Consider the following 20935-nt stretch of genomic DNA (forward strand, 5'->3'; position numbering starts at 1 on the left):
AAAGCTGTCCAGTATTTTCAAAATATCCTCTCCTGTTGTCCTGGTTTCCAGAAGACAAAATGAGGGAAAAAAATCCAGAAAATCACATGGTAGGATTTTTAATGAATTTATTTGCAAATTATGGTGGAAAATAAGTATTTGGTCACCTACAAACAAGCAAGATTTCTGGCTCTCACAGACCTGTAACTTCTTCTTTAAGAGGCTCCTCTGTCCTCCACTCATTACCTGTATTAATGGCACCTGTTTGAACTTGTTATCAGTATAAAAGACACCTGTCCACAACCTCAAACAGTCACACTCCAAACTCCACTATGGCCAAGACCAAAGAGCTGTCAAAGGACACCAGAAACAAAATTGTAGACCTGCACCAGGCTGGGAAGACTGAATCTGCAATAGGTAAGCAGCTTGGTTTGAAGAAATCAACTGTGGGAGCAATTATTAGGAAATGGAAGACATAAAAGACCACTGATAATCTCCCTCGATCTGGGGCTCCACGCAAGATCTCACCCCGTGGGGTCAAAATAATCACAAGAACGGTGAGCAAAAATCCCAGAACCACACGGGGGGACCTAGTGAATGACCTGCAGAGAGCTGGGACCAAAGTAACCAAGCCTACCATCAGTAACACACTACGCCGCCAGGGACTCAAATCCTGCAGTGCCAGACGTGTCCCCCTGCTTAAGCCAGTACATGTCCAGGCCTGTCTGAAGTTTGCTAGAGAGCATTTGGATGATCCAGAAGAAGATTGGGAGAATGTTATATGGTCAACTTTTTGGTAAAAACTCAACTCGTCGTGTTTGGAGGACAAAGAATGCTGAGTTGCATCCAAAGAACACCATACCTACTGTGAAGCATGGGGGTGGAAACATCATGCTTTGGGGCTGTTTTTCTGCAAAGGGACCAGGACGACTGATCCGTGTAAAGGAAAGAATGAATGGGGCCATGTATCGTGAGATTTTGAGTGAAAACCTCCTTCCATCAGCAAGGGCATTGAAGATGAAACGTGGCTGGGTCTTTCAGCATGACAATGATCCCAAACACACCGCCCGGGCAACGAAGGAGTGGCTTCGTAAGAAGCATTTCAAGGTCCTGGAGTGGCCTAGCCAGTCTCCAGATCTCAACCCCATAGAAAATCTTTGGAGGGAGAAAACGTTTGACCTCTGTCATTGCCAACAAAGGGTATATAACAAAGTATTGAGATAAACTTTTGTTATTGACCAAATACTTATTTTCCACCATAATTTGCAAATAAATTCATAAAAAATCCTACAATGTGATTTTCTGGATTTTTTTCTTCTCATTTTGTCTGTCATAGTTGAAGTGTACCTATGATGAAAATTACAGGCCTCTCTCATCTTTTTAAGTGGGGGAACTTGCACAATTGGTGGCTGACTAAATACTTTTTTGCCCCACTGTATATACTGAGAATATTTTTTAGAATTGTTTGAAACAATTTTTTAAATTTCACTTCACCAATTTGAACTATTTTGTATATGTCCTTACATGAAATCCAAATAAAAATCAATTTAAATTACAGGTTGAAATGCAACAAAATAGGAAAAACACCAAGCAGGATGAATACTTTTGCAAGGCACTGTATACCAGGAGCTGTGCCAGGCCCGCCACGTCTGTTGACTCATCCAGCTGTAACGCATTGAATTCACTGGCTTGTATGCAAAGCAGTAATTCTTTCAAAACATCTCCTGCCATGTCACTGATGCGTTGTGAAACAGTGTTGTTTGATGAAGGCATTGTCTGTATATATTTTTTTGCCTTTTCCTCCAGCATTGTCCAAGCCATATCTGCGGCAGCAGGAATAATTAAGTCCTCCACAATAGTATGGGGCTTGCCTGTCCTAGCCACTCGGTAGCTCACCATATAAGACGCATCTAGCCCCTTCTTAATAATGGTATCTGTTGCTTTTATACATGTCTTACTACTCGAAAGTAGTCTTAATTCCCGCTCAAAAAACTCCTGTGGCTTCTTTTTCAAATTGGCATGTTTCGTTTCTAAATGTCTGCGCAAAAGTGAAGGTTTCATCGAACTGTGAGATAATACTTCCGCACATTTAACACACTGTGGCTGAGGAAAGGCACTTCTCCCAATATAAGTGAACCCCAAATCAATGTAGTTCTCATATTTGCGCCTCTTTGATGGCCCAACGTCCCTGTCTGTTGTTTGGTGCTTTCCCTGGTAAGGGGGCAGTAGCTCTTCGGCTGCATCAGATTCACAACTGTCAGTGTCCATGCTAGCTGGGCTAGCAATAAATGTAGAATTACTGATGCTAGCATTGGATGTGCTCGTGGAAGCAGAACAACTTGTGTCATGGACAGGTGCAGGTGTAGTACAGTACTACCAGTAGAGCTGGTATGTGTCTATGGACGTGGGCCTAACTTTTTTTAACCATTTATCAATTTTCGAGCAAACGGATGAGCAGCAGCTACGTTTGGCTACATATGGACCATTAGTAGAATTCCCACGAGAGAGTAACGGTTAATGTGATTGGATGTTAATTATTTGACAAAGCTCCCTGTATTTGACATTGTGTTGTTATTTTGCCGAACACTAGATGGTAAAAAAAATAAAAATTGGCAGTGAAACGAGGCTACTCAGGTGAGAAAAAAACATCACACAAATATATAGCCCCTTGGAAAATCTAAATGGACTGTTTGAAAATGTGAATCACATTTTTATTTGGTGTACCCCCGATGGCATTGCGCGTAACCCAGTTTGGAAATAGCCGGCCTAAAACAATCTTCCTCACCTTAAGTTCAATGGCGGAATCAGTTGGAGCGTCGGTGCACACCACCTTCATATCATAGGCTTGCAGTATAATAGGTTAATAGCAACACCACACTAAACCTTCACAAAAGCTTCTAAACTTTACTAGGGTAATATAAAAAGTAAGTCAAGCCATTGTTTGTAGGGAAAATACAAGCAGGATATTATACTGCGGCAAACATTACAGTTCGAAATTAATTTGCCCGAAAAACCCCAGAATAAAAACACAAATCTTCACAAAAGTTTTGAAGCTGACACATGGAATTGTTTTAAGATGGTCATACTATGGATCATTTAGCTATTTGATTTTGAATTTTAGGTTCCTTTAGGTAAAAAAAAAAATATATATATATATTTTTTTAAATATTGAATTTGGCCTTTACTACTATAGCCCAGAGAAACGCATTGATTAAATGGCAAGAAAGACAGTCAAAATATATCATAAGAAACAAGGGTTTGAAGTGTTTGTCCTGTATCTAGCAGATATTGTATAAGAACATTTCGGAAATACGTACACTACCGTTCAAAAGTTTGGGGTCACTTAGAAATGTCCATGTTTTTGAAAGAAAAGCAATTTTTTGGTCCATTAAAATAAGATAAAATGTCTACAGTGTAGACATTATTAATGTTGTAAATTACTATTGTAGCTGGTAACGGCAGATTTTTTATGGAATATCTATATAGGCGTACAGAGGCCCACTATCAGCAACCATCACTCCTGTGTTCCAATGGCACAATGTTTTAGTTAATCCAAGTTTATTATTTTACAAGGCTAATTAATTTATATTGCAATTACGTTAGCACAGCTGAAAACTGTTGAGTATCTGGAGCATCAGCATTTGTGGGTTCGATTACAGGCTCAAAATGGCCAGCTTTTTTATTTTTTTTCCTTTCTGAAACTCGTCAATCTATTTTTGTTCAGAGAAATGATGGCTATTCCATGCGAGAAATTGCTAAGAAACTGAAGATCTCGTACAACGCTGTGTACTACTCCCTTCACAGAACAGTGCAAACTGGCCCTAACCAGAATAGAAAGATTGGGAGGCCCCGGTGGACAACTGAGCAAGAGGACAAGTACATTAGTGTCTAGTTTGAGAAACAGACGCCTCACAAGTCCTCAACTGGCAGCTTCATTAAATAGTACCCGCAAAACACCAGTCTCAACGTCAACAGTGAAGAGGCGACTCCGGAATGCTGGCCTTCTAGATGATAAACGTGGATTAGCTAACACAACGTGCCATTGGAACACAGGAGTGATGCTTGCTGATAATGGGCCTCTGTACGCCTATGTAGATATTCCATTAAAAATCTGCCGTTACGGCCTCCCGGGTGGCGCAGTGGTCTAGGGCACTGCATCGCAGTGCTAGCTGCGCCACCAGAGTCTCTGGGTTCGCGCCCAGGCTCTGTCGCAGCCGGCCGCGACCGGGAGGTCCGTGGGGTGACGCACAATTGGGCTAGCGTCGTCCGGGTTAGGGAGGGTTTGGCCGGTAGGGATATCCTTGTCTCATCGCGCTCCAGCGACTCCTGTGGCGGGCCGGGCGCAGTGCGCGCTAACCAAGGGGGCCAGGTGCACGGTGTTTCCTCCGACACATTGGTGCGGCTGGCTTCCGGGTTGGAGGCGCGCTGTGTTAAGAAGCAGTGCGGCTTGGTTGGGTTGTGCTTCGGTGGACGCGTGGCTTTCGACCTTCGTCTCTCCCGAGCCCGTACGGGAGTTGTAGCGATGAGACAAGATAGTAATTACTAGCGATTGGATACCACGAAAATTGGGGTGAAAAGGGGATAAAAAAAAAATATATATCTACAGTGGGGAGAACAAGTATTTGATACACTGCCGATTTTGCAGGTTTTCCTACTTACAAAGCATGTAGAGGTCTGTAATTTTTATCATAGGTACACTTCAACTATGAGAGACGGAATCTAAAACAAAAATCCAGAAAATCACATTGTATGATTTTTAAATAATTAATTTGCATTTTATTGCATGACATAAGTATTTGATCACCTACCAACCAGTAAGAATTCCGGCTCTCACAGACCTGTTAGTTTTTCTTTAAGAAGCCCTCCTGTTCTCCACTCATTACCTGTATTAACTGCACCTGTTTGAACTCGTTACCTGTATAAAAGACACCTGTCCACACACAATCAAACAGATTCCAACCTCTCCACAATGGCCAAGACCAGAGAGCTGTGTAAGGACATCAGGGATAAAATTGTAGACCTGCACAAGGCTGGGATGGGCTACAGGACAATAGGCAAGCAGCTTGGTGAGAAGGAAACAACTGTTGGCGCAATTATTAGAAAATGGAAGAAGTTCAAGATGACGGTCAATCACCCTCGGTCTGGGGCTCCATGCAAGATCTCACCTCGTGGGGCATCAATGATCATGAGGAAGGTGAGGCATCAGCCCAGAACTACACGGCAGGACCTGGTCAATGACCTGAAGAGAGCTGGGACCACAGTCTCAAAGAAAACCATTAGTAACACACTACGCCGTCATGGATTAAAATCCTGCAGCGCACGCAAGGTCCCCCTGCTTAAGCCAGTGCATGTCCAGGCCTGTCTGAAGTTTGCCAATGACCATCTGGATGATCCAGAGGAGGAATGGGAGAAGGTCATGTGGTCTGATGAGACAAAAATAGAGCTTTTTGGTCTAACTCCACTCGCCGTGTTTGGAGGAAGAAGAAGTATGAGTACAACCCCAAGAACACCATCCCAACCGTGAAGCATGGAGGTGGAAACATCATTCTTTGGGGATGCTTTTCTGCAAAGGGGACAGGACGACTGCACCGTATTGAGGGGAGGATGGATGGGGCCATGTATCGCGAGATCTTGGCCAACAACCTCCTTCCCTCAGTAAGAGCATTGAAGATGGGTCGTGGCTGGGTCTTCCAGCATGACAACGACACGAAGCACACAGCCATGGCAACTAAGGAGTGGCTCCGTAAGAAGCATCTCAAGGTCCTGGAGTGGCCTAGCCAGTCTCCAGACCTGAACCCAATAGAAAATCTTTGGAGGGAGCTGAAAGTCCGTATTGCCCAGCGACAGCCCCGAAACCTGAAGGATCTGGAGAAGATCTGTAGGGAGGAGTGGGCCAAAATCCCTGCTGCAGTGTGTGCAAACCTAGTCAAGAACTACAGGAAATGTATGATCTCTGTAATTGCAAACAAAGGTTTCTGTACCAAATATTAAGTTCTGCTTTTCTGATGTATCAAATACTTATGTCATGCAATAAAATGCAAATTAATTACTTAAAAATCATACAATGTGATTTTCTGGATTTTTGTTTTAGATTCCGTCTCTCATAGTTGAAGTGTACCTATGATAAAAATTACAGACCTCTACATGCTTTGTAAGTAGGAAAACCTGCAAAATCGGCAGTGTATCAAATACTTGTTCTCCCCACTGTATATATATATATATCTGCCGTTACCAGCTACAATAGTCATTTATAACATTAATAATGTCTACACTGTATTTCTGATCAATTTGATGTTATTTTAAATGGACAAAAAAAAAAGGACATTTCTAAGTGATCCCAAACTTTTGAACTGTAGTGAATATATTTTTTTATGTAACCTTTATTTAACTAGGCAAGTCAGTTAAGAACAAATTCTTATTTATAATGATGGCCTACTCCGGCCAAATCCGGACGACGCTGGGCCAATTGTGCGCTGCCCTGTGGGACTCCCAATCACGGCCGGATGTGATACTGCCTGGATTCGAACCAGGTACTATATTGACGCCTCTTGCACTGAGATGCAGTGCCTTAGACCGCTGCGCCAATCGGGAGCCCAAAAAGGAGAGAGTGCAGCAGGCCCCAGCGAAACAGGTACTTTGGCATGTAGACACTTTCATTACAGGAATCATGAGGATAATGTACTCTACTGTTTGACCAAATCATGGTTTTAGCCTCCTAAAAAATAGGACGTTTTTAGTGAGGTGAATGAATCTGAATCTGCAGCCCGCACCGATGCAACCGATAAATGTTTGAACTTGCACAGCCAAGTCAAAGGGTCGCAGTCTAAAGCCCTGCCTTTTCACTATATTTTACTTCAATGAAAAAGGCCTTCAACTTCGCCATCAACAGCAGCCTAGGCCGAGGCTCCTCTTTCAGCAGCCTAGGCCGAGGCTCTCTCTCTCTTAAAATCGGCCAAAAGCCAGCAATTACCGGCTAACAGAAACCCTGACACACACAAGCACGCCCGCACACACACACACACACACACACACACACACACACACACACACACACACACACACACACACACACACACACACGTGAGCAAAGGCTCATTCCAATCCTAGCAGAAAACTAAGATAACAAACAGACAGAAACAGACTGACAGAAAAGTGAACAGAGTTTCAAGTAGTACCTGTTACAGATATCTGGGCTTTGGGATGATGTTATGACGTCAGGAGAGCCAGGTGTGGCCAGGAAGCTGCGTTTGGTAGCATTGGAGATGGAGACATGGGGACGGGAATTCTTGGGCTGCAGCAGTGACCTCCCTATGAGATTGATGGCAAAGTGTCAATCAAAACACTGAGGAACCTTATAGATCAATGTTCTTATGAGTGGCTCAAAGTCAAATTTAAAAAATCGGATGAAAACATTGGCTCTGGATGAATGAAAGGCAGTAGCACATATAATACATCAGTGCAAAATAATATATTATAAGAAGAAGAATACAATGTCTGTACCGTCTTTGACTTCTTGCAAGTCCCGTGGCTGGACAAAGTCGGGCTTGAGGATCTCAAACCACCAGAATAGCTCTGCGATGAACACCATGACATTGTGCTTTGGAAAGATGTCAGAAACAGAGTCAACACCACAACATTGGAGAGTGTTTAAATAACTGGTAATTGCCAAAATAATGGAAACACTTAAGCAAATGAGGGATACATAGTGTATTCGGACAGCCTTTTCCACAACCCAAAACACAAAATTATGGAATTTCTTGTGGAAGAATGGAACTCTATTGGAGGGATGCGACACCAAACACTTATAGAATCTATGTCAATGTGTATTGAAGCTGTTCTGGCCCAAATCCCTATTAAGACCCTTTTTTTTATGTTGGTGTTTCCTTTATTCTGGCATTTACCTGTATGTCTGCTAGTAGTGCATTGAGGTCCTGTTCAAATGCTTTCAAGATGCATCCTACTTCCCTCTTTATAGAACTGGCCAATGTTCTGATAGGATTGGACAGGTTAAAGCCATGTAATGGAACACCTTATTTAGGGAGTAGGGAGTAGAGATGTACATTAAAAGTATTCAAAAGGGTATCTTTCTCAATTTGTATTTCCTCACTACCTCACCTCCTTCTGAAACACAATGGAAGAGGTCTCCCCCTCTGCCCTCCTCCTACAATACGCTATGAGAAGCAATGAGTGAGGCTAATCAAGAAAGAATGATAGCCTCTGTTTCGCCACTGAGGTAAAGTAGTAGAATGGGGACTCACCTTCAGCACTGGGGGAGCATACAGCACGTCTTCTGGGCGCAGGTGGAAGCTTCGGTTCAGGTACACATTACAAAACTCCCTCAAGAGCTGGATGTTGTACAGGCTGTCTGCTATGGAGGACACCACTTTCAGGCAAATATCTGGGAGACACATATAAAAGGGCTTTATAAAATAACTGAGATTGATTTTTACGTCACTGTTAGAATGAGGCTATGTTAGCTAACCTTGTCATACATATTGTAATCTCTCGAGGACAGGGGTGGTGACTTTAGAGTACTCAATACTTTGTGGTAACTAATAACCTAACGCGTTAGTTTTTATGTAATCCGTTACCTAGTTACTTTTACAATATTATTTACCTTTTTTTTGTTGGCAAAATAAAAATTCCTCCCCTTAGGATACGTTCGTCGCGCTCTTTCTATTCCAGCACAAAAGTTGTGGCGGGTAGCTGGGCAGGGTAACTTGTAGCTAGATAGCTAGCGAGATGGCAGAGACAATAGCCTTCATCGTGGAAGTATTCGCATTATTTTGAATTGGTAGAAGAAAAGGACAGATTGTCACGATTGTTGTACGAACTGGAAGCATACTCGGACCAACGTGCAGCGTGATCTGGGTTCCACATCTTTTATTTTAAATACGTGAACCACACAACAAAACATTAAAGACTAAACGAAACGTGACGACAATGGAGTGCTAACATGCAACTACACATAAACAATATCTCACAAAACACAGGTGTAAAAAAGCTACCTAAATATGATCCCCAATTAGAGACAACGATTACCAGCTGCCTCTAATTGGGAATCATACAAAATCACCAACATAGAAAAACAAAACTAGAACCCCACATAGAAAATATAAACTAGACTAACCCCCAGTCACGCCATGACCTACTCTACCATAGAAAATAAGGACTCTCTATGGTCAGGACGTTACACAGATCTTGTATCTTGATTGATGCTACTTGCACACGCACACACAGGATCACACACAGGATCATCGGGTTCAGGTGAGTGCTCCATTTACTGTCTGGTAATAAAGCAAACAACGTAGCTAGGTGATCAAGTTAGGCTCAGTTGATAAGAATTGAAAGCTCTAGCTCCGTCTTCGCCATAAACATAAAGGAAAGGGCGCTACAGAATCTGTCTGCCCAGGATCTGTGTGTAAAACAGATTGGTAGCCAATTGTCCTTGTATTTGAGCTCTCCTTTTACTGTGCCCAGTTGGTTTTATATACAGTGGGGAGAACAAGTATTTGATACACTGCCGATTTTGCAGGTTTTCCTACTTACAAAGCATGTAGAGGTCTGTAATTTCTATCATGGGTACACTTCAACTATGAGAGACGGAATCTAAAACACAAATCCAGAAAATCACATTGTATGATTTTTAAGTAATTAATTTTGCATTTTATTGCATGACATAAGTATTTGATACATCAGAAAAGCAGATCTTAATATTTGGTACAGAAACCTTTGTTTGCAATTACAGAGATCATACGTTTCCTATAGTTCTTGACCAGGTTTGCACACACTGCAGCAGGGATTTTGGCCCACTCCTCCATACAGATCTTCTCCAGATCCTTCAGGTTTCGGGGCTGTCGCTGGGCAATACGGACTTTCAGCTCCCTCCAAAGATTTTCTATTGGGTTCAGGTCTGGAGACTGGCTAGGCCACTCCAGGACCTTGAGATGCTTCTTACGGCGCCACTCCTTAGTTGCCCTGGCTGTGTGTTTCGGGTCGTTGTCATGCTGGAAGACCCAGTCACGACCCATCTTCAATGCTCTTACTGAGGGAAGGAGGTTGTTGGCCAAGATCTCGCGATACATGGCCCCATCCATCCTCCCCTCAATACGGTGCAGTCATCCTGTACCCTTTGCAGAAAAGCATCCCCAAAGAATGATGTTTCCACCTCCATGCTTCACGGTTGGGATGGTGTTCTTGGGGTTGTACTCATCCTTCTTCTTCCTCCAAACAAGGCGAGTGGAGTTTAGACCAAAAAGCTCTATTTTTGTCTCATCAGACCACATGACCTTCTCCCATTCCTTCTCTGGATCATCCAGATGGTCATTGGCAAACTTCAGACGGGTCTGGACATGCGCTGGCTTGAGCAGGTGGACCTTGCGTGCGCTGCAGGATTTTAATCCATGACGGTGTAGTGTGTTACTAATGGTTTTCTTTGAGACTGTGGTCCCAGCTCTCTTCAGGTCATTGACCAGGTCCTGCCGTGTAGTTCTGGGCTGATAACTCACCTTCCTCATGATCATTGATGCCCCACGAGGTGAGATCTTGCATGGAGCCCCAGACCGAGGGTGATTGACCGTCATCTTGAACTTCTTCCATTTTCTAATAATTGCGCCAACAGTTGTTGCCTTCTCACCAAGCTGCTTGCCTATTGTCCTGTAGCCCATCCCAGCCTGTTGCATGTCTACAATTTTATCCCTGATGTCCTTATACAGCTCTCTGGTCTTGGCCATTGTGGAGAGGTTGGAGTCTGTTTGATTGAGTGTGTGGACAGGTGTCTTTTATACAGGTAACGAGTTCAAACAGGTGCAGTTAATACAGGTAATGAGTGGAGAACAGGAGGGCTTCTTAAAGAAAAACTAACAGGTCTGTGAGAGCCGGAATTCTTACTGGTTGGTAGGTGATCAAATACTTATGTCATGCAATAAAATGCAAATTAATTACTTAAAAATCATACAATGTGATTTTCTGGATTTTTGTTTTAGATTCCGTCTCTAACAGTTGAAGTGTACCTATGATAAAAATTACAGACCTCTACATGCTTTGTAAGTAGGAAAACCTGCAAAATCGGCAGTGTATCAAATACTTGTTCTCCCCACTGTATGTATTTACTTGAGGAAATAATTTAACAAAATATATATTTTAAGTATTGTAAAGTAGATATTGCGTCTGTCATAATGTAATTAGTTACTTTTAAAAGGAACGTTCCCAACACTGCAGACGACTGATGAGGAACTTTGGCCTAGTATGCAGATTTTTCGTCACTAATAATTTTGACAAATCAATCTACAAACACATAGCCTATTAGCTATACAATTAGCCGCTACACATTAACTCAGCACAGGGATTAAAAACTATAATTGAATACGTAGAGGGATCTGTTAGCAGAGAAACATTTAATTAACAAAAGTTAAAGGAAACCACTCATTCCTTTCATTTACAGAGTTAAATAACATTTATGTGAGAACAATATTTTTTTGTGAACACGTTTCATTTTGGCATTATAATAAGGTTGGTAGCAACATGAAAAATAATTGTGGATATCTGTAGCAGCTCAAGTTGACTACAAAATCCACAATGGAATGCTCTCTCTATGGGCTGGCTGGCTGGCTAGCTAGGTAACTAGCCCCTTATTGTATGGGACACTTTTAGAGGCCATTCAATACAATAGTCATCATTAAAACAAAAGTAGTTTAGGTCAAAAGAGATTAGACTAATAAAGGAAATAACAGTGCAGGTAGATGGTAATGGGAACTGTACTATAGAGGCACAAAATAGGTTAGAGGAAAAACAAAAAGAAATGGAGGTACTTATTCAAGAACGATCAAGTGTAATGTATTACAAATATTAAGCGAATTGGATGGAAAATTGTAAAAAAATGCTAATTTTTTATTCAATCTTCAACAGAAATGCTACCAAAAATAATTTACAGAAACTTGTTACAAATGGAGTCTCTTTTTTAAACATATTTTCAGTCTGGAAAAAAAGACCTTTTTTGATGTACTCAAAGATCCATTATTATCATGTTTTAATTACTCCTATAAAAATGATAGACTTTCAGGTACTCAACAAGAAGGTCTGATTTCATTACTACTGAAACAGGATCCAGGTGGTAAGTATAAAGATCCAGTCCATTTAAAAACTGGAGGCCTCTCCTGGTGAAATGCATAGCACATAGAATAGAAAACGTTTTACCAAATAATTGTTCATCCTGATCAGACAGTTTTTTTTACATGGACGATATATATTGGAGATAATATACTAGACTCATTTTTTAAATCATATAGCAAAAAATATTTCCTTTTATTTGGAATGCTAAGCCAGAAAAAAATGTAACGTGCCTATTTATATAATGAATGAGTTTGGGGGGATAAAATGATTAAATATTAAAGCTTTAAACCTCTCACTAAAAGCTTCACTCACACATAAGTTATACTTAAACCCAAAATGGTTATTAGGTAGATTATTAAGGCTCATCGTTGTTAAAAAATAGATTACAACTTCTCATTTGACTAATTGAAAAATACATTTAATCTAAAGTATCACCCTTTCTTAAACAAGCCATACAAAGCTGGTTACAATTTAAGTTTTATCCCCCAGAAAAGAAACAAATATTACAACTAATATATGGATTAATAAAAAAGTATTATTTATGGAAAAAATGTGTATTATATTTATTAATGATATTATGAATAGAAAATGGAGGAGTTGACACATATGCAGCTATCAAAACAATATGGGAATATCTGCTCAATCCCAATTTACAACCAACTGATTGCAGCATTACCAAAAGAATTGAGGCAAATGGAAAAGGGAGAAGGTAGGGAACTTGTTTGCCTGCCATATATTAAAGACACAAATTGGCTGAAAGGAATTAGCATAAATAGAAAAATATACCAGTTTAATTTTAGGACAAAAATGTTGACAGCTGCGCCGTACAGGTTGCAAAGTAAATGGGCAGAGATTTTCGATGTACCGATTCCATGGCACATGGTTTATAAACGGGTACAAAAAACAACACTTGATTCAACACTTAAAGTTTTTCAATTTAAATTATTATATAAATTCTTGCCGCCAACAGAATGCTATATATATGGAGCATACGACAATCTCAGCTCTGTAGATTTTGCTGCGAAGAGACAGAATCAATAGATCATTTATTCTGGTATTGTCCCTATGTAGCTTGTTTCTGGTCAAAGGTTCAGGAATGGTTAAAAAAAAAATCACAACATGCACTTAAAATTAACCGTACAAATAGCAGTGTTGGGCGATTTGGAAAGCCATCGTCAATCAATAAATAAGATAATAATACTTGTAGGGAAGGTTTTCATCTTTAGCTCACAATCTGTGGATACTATACGATTAGAAAGGTTCAAAATGTATGTAAAACATCACAGCACAATTGAAAAATATATGGCACATGGAAACCAAATGAGGGTGGTCTATGGTGATAGGTGGTATGGGCTGAGAGTGGGTGAGGGGTGGGATTAAAGAGCTTATGTTTTGGTAATGTATTATTGTTATGAGCTTGCTTTATATAAAAGTACCATGTATGTAAAATGTATATGGGGAGTGGTGGAGGGGTTAATAATAATAATTTAAAAAAAAAGATTAACATTAAAGAATACCATTTACAGATAGATAATAACATAGCTCTTTGATGACCATTCTAGGATTTTCTCAAGACAAGAGAGCCTGAAAAAGGAATGATAATTATTGGGATCACTACTATCCCCGCCCTTATGGAGTGGCAGCACAAAGCTGCTTTCCACACATTTTGAATACTTCCTGATACTAAAGTTACATTTTTTAAAAGTGTGTTACTGAGCCATCAATGAGGGATGCTGCATACTTAAGCAAAGACGGCTCCATTATTAGCCCCTAATGACTTCTTGGTGTCAATACCTAATAAGGCAGCAAGAACTTCTGAGTTGCCAAAAAGAACAACCCTGACTACCATTTCCAAAGTCACGTGAGATTGACTGATCATCCATTGAAGCAACTGGAGGCTGTATGTGGGAAGCACAGTCAACTGACTGGCCAAGACCAGAAATACCAAATAAGAAACCAGCTCAGATAAAATGCTGATTAATGACGCATGAGTCTAAAACTACTTGCTTAGGCAGTAGAAGTAGAGGAATTACTCGGCTTCAGTGAATTAACAGATTTTTTTAATTTAGAGGGATCACTAACAGTCCGCCCTAGCGCTAAGGAAGTAGTTTGATTTGGCCTGTTTAACCGATAGCCATAACCAACAAAGCCTCATTCAGCTTAGAAGCCACCGGAGAGGGAGACAGAACAGGGGACAAAGGAGCAGGTACCTCTGGGTCCAATCTCGAAGCGGAAACCCCCAGGGATGAAGGCGTCGGAACCTCTGGATCCAGGGTGGCGAAGCTCTTTGAAGTCTGTATCCGGTCAGTGCTTCCCACCGCCAAGGAGGCCCCTATTGCCAAAAGCTGCTGCGTTCAACTTCCACGGCGAGTGACGTGCCTCCATGGCTGGTAGATAGTGGGTGTTCCTGTTCCTATTCCTACCCTAAGTCATCCAGAAGAATCATACTAACTCCATTCTCCGGGGAAGGGGGAGACCCCTTTGGGGAGGGTTCCCTGCAGAGCACCGGCTGTGGAGATGACTCGACGGCGACACTCCCACTAGGCCAGAGTGGCCTCCAGCTACTGGAGAAAGAGAAAGTAGGCGGATGTTGATTCCCCAGTAGCTTGTGTAAGTTGGCTAAGAGTAGCCACTTCACCCCTGTAGTCCTCTGCAAGCAAACCTTGCTACATTGAAAGTCCGGACGGTCCACCTTGTCCCAGAATAGAGCAAAATAAACACAGCTCATTCAGCATTGAAAACGTTTGTTCGTGACCTCCATTTGAAACTACAGGCTAGATAGACTACCTGGGCTTCCGTGTCTCTCTAGAAAGGAATTTACTAAAAGTTGGCGATGAGCCACAGTGTGTTCGCAAACACAACCTGCATCCCAAGACAAGCATAGCCAGTGAAATGGCAAACACACACCCGAGTCACACACCAGTACGGCAAACAGAGTGAAAGCGGAGGACTTGCTCACTGTATGGAACCTGGCTGCACATACACTATACGAGCGGGAGGTAGACAGATAGAAGGTGCATTCGCTTACCAATGAGCAGGAGCAGCGTGAACGAGCATGGGGAGAGATTGAACTGCTGATGCACAATCAAGTTTAGAAATTGCACCTTGTGTATTCTACTATGCTAACTCTCAACAGTAAGTTGAGACCCTGACTGAGTTCCTAAAAAATGTATATATATTTAAAAAATGACATGGTGTCCTTATACACTACATTATATAGAAGTATGTGGACACCCCTTCAAATGAGTGGATTTGGCTATTTCAGCCACACCCGTTACTGACAGGTGTATATGGCAATTGCACACAGCCATGCAATTGCCTTAAACAAACATTGGCAGTAGATTCGTGATACGTTTTTCAAATCATATGAGCAAAAAATATTTTGCTTTATCTGGGATGCTAAACCAGACAAAATAAAGCATGCCTAATGAATATGAATTGGGTGCGTTGAGATTTAAATATAAAAGCACTAAACCTCTCTCTAAAAGCTTCACTTATTCAAAATTGTTACTTGAACCCTAAATGGTTCTCAAGTAGATTACTAAGAAAAGCTCATCCATTGTTTAAAAATGGCCTTTGTGCAGATTGCCATGTCTCATTTTCGATTAATTGAAAATGATACTTTTTTTCAAAGTATCTCTCTTTTTCAAACAAGCAATGCAGAGCTGGCTACAATTTACATTTCATTTCCCTGAAAAGATAGAACAAATATTACAAAAAATATAATGGCTGAACTAAAATGTGCTGGTTGATAAAATACCTGTATTTATGGGAAAGATGTTTGAAAAGGGTATTTTGTTCTTAAATGATATTGTAAATTGTAATGGTAGAGTCGTCTTTCATGGAGTTATCAGAATTGTACGAGGTCTGCTCAATCCAAGAGTACAACCAATTGATTACAGAATTACCCCAAAATGGCAGTGGGAAGAGGTAGGGAACTGGTCTGTCTGCACAATATAAAGGATCAAAGAAACATCCTCTCACTGTCAACTGCGTTCATTTTCAGCAAACTTAACATGTGTAAATATTTGTATGAACATAAGATTCAACAACTGAGACATAAACTGAAGAAGTTCCACAGACAGGTGACTAACAGAAATGGAATAATGTGTCCCTGAACAAAGGGGGGGGTCAAAATCAAAAGTAATAGTCAGTATCTGGTGTGGCCACCAGCTGCAATAAGTACTGCAGTGCATCTCCTCCTCATGGACTGCACTGGATTTGACAGTTCTTGCTGTGAGATGTTACCCCACTCTTCCACCAAGGCACCTGCAAGTTCCCGGACATTTCTGGGGGGAATGGCCCTAGCCCTCACCCTCCGATCCAACAGGTCCCAGATGTGCTCAATGGAATTGAAATCCGGGCTCTTCGCTGGCCATGGCAGAACACTGACATTCCTATCTTGGAGAAAATCACGCACAGAACAAGCAGTATGGCTGGTGGCATTGTCATGCTGGAGGGTCATGTCAGGATGAGCCCGCAGGAAGGATACCTCTTTGAGGGGTCTTCCATGTAATGCACAGCGTTGAGATTGCCTATAATGACAACAAGCTCAGTCCGATGATGCTGTGACACACCGCCCCAGACCATGACGGACCCTCCACCTCCAAATCGATACCGCTCCAGAGTGCAGGCCTCGGTGTAACGCTCATTCCTTCGACGATAAACGCTAATCCGACCATCACCCCTGGTGAGACAAAACTGCGACTCGTCAGTGAAGAGCACTTTTTGTCAGTCCTGTCTGGTCCAGCGACGGTGGGTTTGTGCCCATAGGCAACATTGTTGCCGGTGATGTCTGGTGAGGACCTGCCTTACAACAGGCCTACAAGCCCTCAGTCCAGCCTCTCTCAGCCTATTGCGGACAGTCTGAGCACTGACGGAGGGATTGTGCGTTCCTGGTGTACTCGGGCAGTTGTTGCCATCCTGTACCTGTGATGTTCGGATGTACCGATCCTGTGCAGGTGTTATCACACGTGGTGGACAATCAGCTGTCCGAGGACAATCAGCTGTCCGTCCTGTCTCCCTGTAGCGCTGTCTTAGGCGTCTCACAGTACGGACATTGCAATTTATTGCCCTGGCCACATCTGCAGTCCTCATGCCTCCTTGCAGCATGCCTAAGGCACGTTCACGCAGATGAGCAGGGACCTTGGGCATCTTTCTTTTGGTGTTTTTCAGAGTCAGTAGAAAGGCCTCTTGAGTGTCCCAAGTTTTCATAACTGTGACCTTAATTGCCGACCGTCTGTAAGCTGTTAGTGTCTTAACGACCGTTCCACAGGTGCATGTTCATTAATTGTTTATGGTTCATTGAACAAGCATGGGAAACTGTTTAAACCCTTAACCGATCTTCATTGTAAAGTTATTTGCATTTTTACGAATTATCTTTGAAAGGCAGGGTACTGAAAAAGGGATGTTTCTTTTTTTGCTGAGTTTATAAAATGACGCAAGATTCAAGACTTTCGAAAATTATTATATAGAATTCTTGCCAACACAAAATGTTGAATATTTGGGGCATAAAATCATCGAAGCTCTGCAGATTTTGTTGTGAGGATGCAGAATCAATAGACCGTTTATTTTGGTATTGCCCTCCAGGTTCTGAAAATGCATAGCATTGATCTAAAATTGACCCTAGAAATAGTACTGTTGGGAGATCTGGAGAGACCAGTTCAGTCAATTACTAATATACTAATACTCTTAGTAAAAGTATTTATCTTCAACTCGCAAACATCACAGCATAGTTGAAAGATATATGGTGTGTAGAAATCCGAAGAGGGTGGCCAGCAGAGATAGGTGGGATGGGATGAGGGAAGTGGAGGGTTGGGATGTGGAATTGGAGACAAGTGGGAGTGGAGTTGCTGGGCGGAGGATAGAATGACAGTCAAAGATAAAAGTATAAAAAATTAAGTCAAAATAAAACATAAAAAATAAGTACGTTTGAATGACACTGAAGGGCAGTGTTTTTACAGCTAATGCCGGTGTGCCTGATGCCGTGCAGGTGTTTGTACACACACACACACACACACACACACAAATAGTGCCATACATGCACTCAAACATATTCAGTTGGCCTTGCTGTTATGATTTCTGTTGGGGGGGGGGGGGTCTTGGAGGGCTGGTGGCCTGGCGATGTGCCCTTGAGCAGGGTGTTGACCCTGGTTGCTTCTGTGTGTCGCTCTGGATGGGAGTCTGTTAGATGACTAATGTGATGTAGCTGTTGAGCGCCTTCACTGCAAGTACATTGTATGTTTTAAATATTCAATAAAATAAATTATTTAAAAAACATTGGCAGTAGAATGGCCTGTACTGAAGAGCTCAGTGACTTTCAACGTGGCACCGTCATAGAATGCCAACTTTCCAACAAGTCAGTTCGTCAAATATTTGGTCTGCAAGAGCTGCCCCAGTCAACTGTAAGTGCTGTTATTGTGAAGTAGAAACGTCTAGGAGCAACAATGGCTCAGCTGCGAAGTGGTAGGCCACACAAGCTCACAGAACGGAATCGCTGAGTGCTGAAGCGTGTAGCGCACAAAAATCGTCTGTCCTCAGTTGCAACACTCACTACCGAGTTTCAAACTGCCTCTGGAAGCAATGTCAGCACAAGAACTGTTTGTCAGGGGGTTCATGAAATGGGTTTCCATGGCCAAATAGCTGCAACACAATTCCAGATACAATAGTCATTTACAACGTTAACAATGTCTACACTGTATTTTTTATCAATTTGATGTTATTTTAATGGACAAAAAATTTGCTTTTCTTTCAAAAACAAGGACATTTCTAAGTGACCCCAAACTTTTGAACGGTAGTGTACGGTAGTGTACGTATGTCCCCATTACAAGTCAAACATAATCAAAACCTATTTGTTTCACTTACTTGCTGTGCTGTTTCATTGTTAATTTGTTCAGTCATTTCATTCTCAACCAGGACTTATATGGAGCACCATTTGGGTCTTTGCATGTCAAAAAAGACACGTCAAATAACACTATTTGACGTGTCAAATAAGCTTGTTGAATAATCAGGACCTGAATATGACTGCACGTCACATAATAATTTAATGCGTTCCTACATTTTTTACGTAGTTATTATACATTGATTACACTATCACTAGTATTTCATATGTCACAACGATTCATCGATACGTATGCTATGATGCTGGTAAAGTTGTCTCGCGCACCTACAGTGCTGGTCATTCAAAAAAGCTAGCTAGCTCATGGATGCAAACAATGTTCCTCCCCAAAAACATATCAAAACGACAATCTGTTTCAGTAGCTATAGTTAGCTAGCTGGGCGTCTGGATTGATAAAGGTCTAGCATAAAAAAAATTGTGATAGTTAAAAAGCTAAGATTTAAAATGGGCTTATTTTTTAGTAATAGATCTTGCCCCTCCATGAACAAAAGGAAGCATATTGTGCGGTCAACTTTCCTGACAGTTCTTGACTCTGGTGACACCATTTACCAGAAGTCAGCAGCCACTACTCTTAAACCTTTGAATGCCGTGTCATCATCTAAAATAACTCTAATTTATAAGACAGTTCTTATTTGATTAATGGTGGTCAGACCCATCTGTGAAGCTAGCCACAATAAGAATGAGTCACAATAGTGGACTTTGCGGTCAACCTTCAAAATAAAGTATGGCATAACTCTACCATCTGTATTCAATTGCATCACTGTCAATGACATACAAATTCTTCTGGTTCTATTGTGCCGAATCCTTATTGTGGCTAGCTTCACAACACATAACCCAGTCCAGTCGAGCTTCACTAGCCAGATGAAACTAGCTGGCTGCTTATAACATTAGCTTTGGGCAACAGGGTTAAGTAGCTGGCTGGCTATTTATTTTCATGAACTGAAGTCCAATTTCAATAGGCGAACAACAAGTGGCAACCTAGCTAATACGTACTCACAAGGATTCCTAAATCCTTGCTAAGAATAATGAAAATGACTGCAATTTCTACTGGTCATTGTTTTCAGGCTGGTTGTATTGGTGCTAGCTAGGTACCAAGCTAAAGTTAGCCACGCCAGAAGTTGCTTTATTACCAACGCGGTATTGTAAACACATCGTTCGTGGCCGGTGTTTGCTTGTTTGCAGACTTTTTTTGTACAGCTTTGACAGTGCTACTGTATCTTTTATGACATGCAAAGACCCAAACGGCGTTCCATAGTATGTATGTCGTGAAGCTAATAGCAGTTTTTGCTAATAGCAGTATTGCTAATAGCAATACACATGTATTACTGTGCAACTCCGGTAGGGCAACATCTTAAAAATAGCTCACTTGGTAGTGAGTACCAGTGCTCGACCAGTCCCACGACAGAGAACGCTTGATTGTCAAGGGCAATGAATTCCATTATCTTGGCTTTAATGGATTTCGCCTTTGAGTTGTCTCGCTGAAATGTTCTTACTCTTTCAAATGACTGCTCGACTTGTTGACTGCTCGATCCACACAGCAGACATTGTGTGGGCTAGGTTAGGAATGCTGTGTTGCACGTGTAAAGCAACATTTTACATGGCTTCATTACGTCATGTACCTACGTTATATAGGTATGCAGGGTAGCTTTGACATCGGTTTTTAACATCGGCGTTAAACTAGACACCGTGCCGATAGCGATGTTGGTTTTTGAATGAGTAGGGAATGGTCAACGATGTCAAATGCATTGGAAAGGTCTATAAAATAGGGCAGCAAAATGTTTGTTTTATGATCTAGGCAATTTACCACATCACATTAAACAAGCATAGTGGCTGAAAAAATGCTATGTCCAGATCTAAAACCAGAATGGTGCACATTTAGAATAGAGTGAGAAGTTAAAAAAGTTATTCGCTGAGACACTGTTTTGCAATGGTCTACAGTAGCCTCAA

The 20935-nt window shown here is 41.5% G+C and overlaps 1 protein-coding gene across 3 annotated transcripts in view; it reads right to left on the minus strand.

Annotated features, from left to right (window-relative positions):
• The window catches only part of LOC139544465 (calmodulin-regulated spectrin-associated protein 1-B-like), a 112371-nt gene that overhangs the window by 40447 nt on the left and 50989 nt on the right, over positions 1 to 20935 (minus strand). For all 3 annotated transcript variants that reach the window (XM_071351591.1, XM_071351589.1, XM_071351592.1), the window contains exons 7-9: positions 8238 to 8377; positions 7480 to 7576; positions 7155 to 7287 (exon numbers count right to left, since the gene is read on the minus strand). In XM_071351591.1, the coding sequence (XP_071207692.1) occupies positions 7155 to 7287; positions 7480 to 7576; positions 8238 to 8377 (370 nt within the window). The remainder of the gene's footprint in view (positions 1 to 7154; positions 7288 to 7479; positions 7577 to 8237; positions 8378 to 20935) is intronic.

Source organism: Salvelinus alpinus, chromosome 18, assembly GCF_045679555.1.
Source record: "Salvelinus alpinus chromosome 18, SLU_Salpinus.1, whole genome shotgun sequence".
Classification (NCBI taxonomy): domain Eukaryota; kingdom Metazoa; phylum Chordata; class Actinopteri; order Salmoniformes; family Salmonidae; genus Salvelinus; species Salvelinus alpinus.